Here is a 7412-nt window from a genome sequence, read left to right as displayed (position 1 = left end):
TACAATATTAATAATAATCTATTTGAGAACATTCAGTATTCCTCGAACATTTCGTTACGGTACGGGAAGTTCCAGCAATTTGCCTTAAGGCATGATGCCATGCACCCCACTAGTTTGGAAATGCTTAGATTGAGTATAATGAATGACTTCATTGTATAGATACTACACATGCGTGTAACCATTGAATGAATGATTCATATTAATTAACATAAACATGTAATAATAAAGTATCCTTTGAATATTTAGAAAAGAGCAATTTACGTGTTCATTTATAATCTCAAAAACGATAAAGTTTGAATCATTATATATGCACAATAACGAAAAATTTCTTCATATTATGTAAACTAAACAACTAACCGAATAGTTTACATTTTAAGGATTTTTGGAATACATAGACAGAAAATATTTATATAAATTTATTCATAGTTCTATATATTTATACAGTAGTAACAAAATATACAATGCAAACAAAATATAATTAATTCGTAGATGTTTCACACAATTTCACACACAAAGTTAGTTCCTGCTTGTTAATATTTCATTGATTTTCATCATGTTCCCCACTATGAACATTTAATTTGTGTCTCCTCAAGTTGTTTGATACCGCAAATTCCCTATTGCATGTATCACATTTGAAAGGGCGTTCTCCTGTATGAATACGCATGTGCCTTGTCAAGTCACCCAATTTAGAGAATGCTTTACTACATATTTCACATTTGAAAGGACACTCTTTGGTATGAATGATCATGTGTTGTTTCAGACTACATTTTTGTGTGAATGTCCGATTGCATGTTTCACATTTGAAAGCATGCTCTTTGGAATGAGTGATCATGTGCATTTTCAGAATATATGCTAGAGCGAATGCTTTATCACATATTTCACATTTGAAAGCGCGCTGCCCTGTATGAACAAGCATGTGAACTTTCAAACCTTTTTTTCGAATATATGTTTTATTGCATATTGCACATTTGAAAGGGCGTTGTCCTGTATGAACAACTATGTGATTTTTCAAACCTTTTCTTTGATTGAATGTCTTAAGGCATATTTGACATTTGAAAGGGCGCTCTGTGCTATGTAGAACCATGTGCGCTGCCAAAAATGAAATTTGTTTAAATGACTCATGACATACATCACACTTATGGATGCCTTCTTCGTTACAACTGCGTTCGTGATCGGCCAGGTGCTCTTTTAAATAATTAGATTCTGGAAATGAGATATTACAAATGTCACATTTATAAGACGGTGGCTCAATTACCTCCTGCTTGACTTCTTCTTCTATAGTCACTTCGGAATTCATAAATCTTTCCAGACACGTTTTATCATCCTCTAAATAGGATTCAGACTTAACAATACCATCTACATAATTAAATTCATCATCAGTTTCACGTTTAACGTCTTCCATTGAATATTCTGGTGATTCAAGTTTAATTGTCTGATCATTCACAGACTTAATAGTTGCTTCCGACATTTTTATATATCTTCACTACGTACATTTAATAAATATTATTGGATTCAACAATTACATACCAATTAATAATTTATTGTTAATCAATAATGTTTTTGAATGTGATAATAACAGGATAATAACGACTTTAATTGAATTCACATTTGTTATAGAATATGAACACCTTTTAGTAGCTTGACATTTAAAGCATAGAGTATGTTTTCATAAAGAAGAAGACGAGACACTTACCACCTTTGAGATATAAATTTTTATTTTGTCCACTAGGCGCGAGTAGCGTTCGTGCGTGACCCATAGATAAGTAAACATAACCGTTAAGTGGTTAATAATTAACCGTGACCGTTAAGAGGTTAATAATATATGAATATTAGATTTTTTTTTTGATCAGATTGATATATTATCAACTGACGTTTTTAAGGATTTTATGGTTTCTAATTTTATCATTATTATTACTTATGAAATCATAATCTATAAGTTAGAAAATATGGCAGTATGTTTGTAATAGCTCTTTCCATACTTATATAAGCTAATTGAAACAATTATATATATATGCAAACAAAATTATATTATGATAGTATAATGATATTCCCAGAATAGGTGTATACAATTTGTATCTTTATGTAAAAATCAATGTATGTATTTAAGACAAATAAAGCAAATTTTCAAATTAAAAAAAAAAGTATAAGTTAGAAACACTCTTCCCTTATCTATGATGTGCATCGTCCCTTAGGGCAAATTGCTGGAACTTCCCGTGCGGTAATGAAGTATTCGAGTAATATTAAATGCTTTGGAATAGATTATTATAAATACTGTAACTTTCATTATTCGTATTTAACAAACCTAATGAAGGGGAGTTAGAATGAAGGATCTTATTTCACATCTCTAAAAATTAGATAAACTGAATTGCAAAGTTAAAATTATTTATTTCAAGTATATAAGTGATCTCTGAAAAACATTGATTTTTTTATGTTTTATCCAAAAAACAATCATTTTGTCAATATAATCGGATGCTTCGTTCTCAGCTCCGTATCTCCGAAACGGCTGGGCCTGCTTTTCCCGAAATCTAATCACCACTTCTCCCCATCATTACGAGTTGAATGTTTTTTGAATCATTTCAATCGGGAGCTTACCCGTATCTTTCTTTTAGTATTGCTTATTTCAGATTATTTATTAACTTCCCATAAGATAATTTATAGTAAGAAAAATGGATGTGCGTATTTGTGTGTCTATAATTTTTCGTCTACGATTTCAGGCGCAAGGATCAACCGATTTGAATTATCCAAAAAAACATTTGTTTTCTATTGATAGGGGAGACGTCCTGATTAGTTACTGACAAAAGCAGGTCTGACCGTTTTGAAGATACGGGGTAAAAAGAGCAAAAAATATAAGTAGAGTTCTTGAGAGAACGGGTGATCCGATTTGAATGATTTAAAAAACATTAAATTTGTAACATTATATTTTGGCATGCAAAAAAGGCAGGTCCAGCCATTTTGGAGATAAGGAGCAAAACGTGCAAAAAACGATAGTTTTTGAGAGAATAAAGCATCCGCTTGTATTGACAAAACGATTGTTTTTTGGCCAAATCAGTTTTTTTTTTAATTTTCAAAAAAATTTTTGGCATATTGAAAATGATTCGGGTTTTAACACTAATTCTTGCAAAAATTGCAGAGCTCACTTATATACTTGAAATAAATAATTTTAAACTTTGCAATTCAATTCATATAATTCTTAGAAATATGAGATAAGATCTTTCATTCTAACTCCACTTCATTAAGTTTCATAAAATGCGAATAATGAAAGTTACAGCATTTATAACAATTTATTTGAAAGCATTTAATATTCCTCGAATACTTCACTACGATACGGAAGTTCCAGCAATTTGCCCTAAGGCACGATGCCATACACCACTAGTTTTATATTTATGTACTGCCATTGGTAGGGCTTCGCTCCAAAGTTTTTAATTAACTTCCGTAGGGCAAGTTATAGTAATTACCAAAAAAAATCGAAAATGAATTTTTTTGCATTTCTCGACGTTTTGAAGGTTTCTGAATATTTTTTTTTTTTTTTGTTACAATTTATTTTTGTTAATCAAGACTTTAATGTCTTATTTACAAAATTGATATGAGCAAAAAAAAAAAATGCAATACATTGAATATAAATGAAAAAAGTTAAAATAAAAATTAAATTAAAACAGTAATACAAAAATAATAACATAAATGAAACGATGACGTGATGATGTATGCCGCGTACTACTTCTGAAATTTTGGCATAGAAAAAATGAATGTATGTGTGTGTGATGTGTGTGTGTGCGTGTGTGTGTGTGTTTTTTTTTGTATAGCGAAGGAAATGCCTTTATGCGTCCCAGACCGGTCTTCTGTCTGGGTATGTCGGACTCGATACCGCCCTGGTATAATACCGACTAAAACCTCCGCTTTGCCCTTGCCTCTGGTCCCCACGGAAACCGCCGTTAGGCATTACTTCGTGGGGGGATGATCTAGAATGATATAAATTCTTACTGTTATAATCAATGCTATAATTCATAAACATTATACTTATCTTTTAAATGGGCGAAGTCCATTCGCCCTTTCTCTCTCTATAGAACGCAGGTCCATTAAAAACATCTCTCGAACATCTGTCTATGGCGTTCCAAGCAGCATCACTTGTCAGCATCACTTCAACACATGCTCAGCATCTTCGATTTCGCCCAAACAATATGGGCAATCCGGCGAGCTATCGTGCCTGAAGCGGTGTAGGTAGGCTCGAAAACAGCCGTGCCCCGATAGCATTTGCGTAGTATAATAATTTACTTCGCCGTGCTTGCGACTTGTGTTGTGGTGTGTGTGTGTGTGCGGATACAAATGTTCGTCGTCGATTTCGGGGAACACCGATCAACCGATTTGAATAATTCATAAAACATTCGACTCACATTATATAAGAAGACGTGCTGATTAGTTTTTGGTGAAGGCAGGTCTAGCCGTTCTGAAGATACGGGGCAAAAAGTGCCAAAAACTCAGTAACTCGGTTTTTAAGAGAACGCAGCGTCCGATTTTAATAATTTAAAAAACATTTTACTTGTATTGACAAGATGAAGAATTGTTCATGTAGGCAGGGTTAGCAGCTTCGGAGATCTAGTGAAAAAAGTAAAAAAAATGCCATTTGGCGGTAAAAAATGATCATTAGACATATGACACATCAAATCATCAGATTATTTATAGAGAATTTAACAATAAATAAAACTTTTGTTTACATTTGTTATGGGTCCGAAACCAATGTTCATCCGTTAGATGGCGACGTGGCGCTTATGCGCTTTGACATTTCGTCCCTATGCAGTTAAAGCAGTACGATTGCTTTGAAAAAAAGTTCAGAATTTCCAAAATATGTCAAAATAAAGAAAACATTTTTTTTTTTAAAAAAATTTTTTTTTCAAAAAAAAGTATTTTTTATCAAAATTTATAGTTTCTCAAAAAATCTAATTTTTTTTAAGTAAATTTTTTTCAACAGTGTCAATATTTAAAAAAAAAAAATGGTACGGGAAGTTCAGCAATTTGCCTTAAGGCACGATGCCATGCGCCAACTTGTTATATTATGATTCTGTCATCTACTCTCACTCTTCTTTATCTATGGATTCTCAATTGTTCGCAAATTGTTGTGAACTTAGAGGAGGCATTAAATCAAGTAAGACTTTGACACTTGCGCACAATTCAGCCAGCATGAAGTTGCGCGCGGCGAAGACAGATATCAAGCTGTCAAGCATTTCACATGTCAAGAGCGCGTCGACCATTTTGTTCATTTTATAACAGCGTTGCGTCGGTGTATTGGTTTTTTTTTTTTTTATCAATAAGCTTGTTTCATATTTGATATTAATATTTTAGCTTTACGTTATGATTCATTCTTTTTGGTGTTTATTTTTGTTATGTTCGTTCAGTTTATTCGCTTTGGCTTTTTGATTACGCGGCCTATTTAGTTCTTATTTTTATTTTTACATTTTAGGGTTATGTTTTAGGATTCTTTTCATTCAAAAATCATTTTAGTCTAGCTTTTTGATTACGCGCCTATTTAGTTCTTATTTTAATTTTTACATTTCATTTTAGTCTAGATTTTATACAATGTTTTAGTTATAATTTTGTTTTAAAAATAATTTAGGCTTACGTTTTACGCATAGGGTTATTCATTATTTTTGTTAGGTTTAGTTTGGTTACGATCTTAACCTTAATTCAGTGGAAGCTAACTAAAACTCAACAAACAACAAATAGAAGGTTCAGTAAATGAAATAAAATTGAAACTCTTTTGATGTTATAATACTATATCAAAATACTTCATACTGTCTTGGAATTGACAGATATATTTCGTTTTTTCTGCTATATTTGCTATGATGGAACAATATATATTGTATTTTAACGTAATATATTGTCTAAGTAAATGCTATCATCTTGCTATTAGACAATATAATAATCATAATAAAAATAATACTTGTTTGTCTGTGATAATAATGATCTTGACAGGTTTTACCTGTCAAAGTTATGAATCCAATACATTTCAACTTGACAGCTAACTTCTATTTCGTCGCCAACTTCATGCTGGCTGAAATGTGCAAATGTCAAAATTCTTAGCCTGATTTAAGGTGGTGTTCTACTCTTCTTTTATCTATGGTGGTGTTGAACTTAGAAGAATGTCTCTTTTTCCTAAAAACATACTCTATGCTTCAAATGTCAAATGCTAAAGTTTTATTTAATATTTAATTAAATTCATGATGATATTTAAAACAATTGTATAAAATAGATTATTAAATAATACGTAACTGATAGTAATTGTTAAATATACGTAGTGAAGATATATAAAAATGTCGGAAGCAACGATTAAGTCTGTGAATGATCAGAAAATTAAACTTGAACCACCAGAATATTCAATGGAAGACGTTAAACGTGAAACTGATGATGAATTTAATTATGTAGATGGTATTGTTAAGTCTGAATCCTATTTAGAGGATGATAAAACTGTCTGGAAAGATTATGAATTCCGAAGTGACTATAGAGGAAGAAGTCAAGCAGGAGGTAATTGAGCCACCGTCTTATAAATGTGACATTTGTAATATCTCATTTCCAGAATCTAATTATTTAAAAGAGCACATGGCCGATCACAAACCCAGTTGTAACGAAGAAGGCATCCATAAGTGTGGTGTATGTCATGAGTCATTTAAACAAATTTCATTTTTTTGCAGCGCACATGGTTCTACATAGCACAGAGCGCCCTTTCAAATGTCAAATATGCCTTAAGATATTCAACCAAAAAACAGATTTGAAAAATCACATAGTTGTTCATATAAGACAGCGCCCTTTCAAATGTGCAATATGCAATAAAACATATATTCGAGAAAAAGATTTGAAAATTCACATGTTTATTCATACAGGACAGCGTCCTTTCAAATGTGAAACATGCAATCGGACATTTCCACAAAAATCTAATCTGAAATCACACATGGTTACTCATACCAAAGAGCGTCCTTTTAAATGTGAAATATGCAACCAGACATTTGCTCGAAAATGCAGTCTGAAACCACACATGATCATTCATACCAAAGAGCGTCTTTTCAAATGTGAAATATGCAGTAAAACATTCTCACACTTGAGCGTTTTGACAAGGCACATGCATATTCATACAGGAGAACGCCCTTTCAAATGTGAAATATGCTATCAGGCATTCACACGAAAATATTATTTAATAAAAAAGCACATGATCACTCATACCAAAGAGCGTCCTTTTAAATGTGAAATATGCAATAAAGATTTTGCACTAAGGAGCACCTTGAGGAGACACAAATTGAATGTTCATAGTGGGGAACATGATGAAAATCAACGAAATAATAATAAGCAGAAACTAACTTCATGTGTGAAAATAGTGTGAAACATATATGAATTACTTATTGTCAATTTTATTACTACTGTAAAATATA

General features: G+C 31.9%; 1 protein-coding gene across 1 annotated transcript; it reads right to left on the bottom strand.

Annotated features, from left to right (window-relative positions):
- Positions 1-538: 538 nt before the first annotated feature.
- On the bottom strand, positions 539-1539 carry LOC113362869 (gastrula zinc finger protein XlCGF7.1-like). The gene has a single exon (XM_026605365.1). It carries the CDS (start codon positions 1466-1468, stop codon positions 539-541), a length of 930 nt encoding a protein of 309 aa, XP_026461150.1. The 5' UTR covers positions 1469-1539.
- Between the last annotated feature and the right edge of the window lie 5873 nt (positions 1540-7412).

This window comes from Ctenocephalides felis, unplaced genomic scaffold, assembly GCF_003426905.1.
Source record: "Ctenocephalides felis isolate EL2017-DRISC unplaced genomic scaffold, ASM342690v1 CF-g0.4_SCAFFOLD_00845, whole genome shotgun sequence".
NCBI lineage: Eukaryota > Metazoa > Arthropoda > Insecta > Siphonaptera > Pulicidae > Ctenocephalides > Ctenocephalides felis.
The sequence above is the reverse complement of the archived record's forward strand: the minus strand, read 5'-3'. Positions and strand labels throughout refer to the sequence as shown.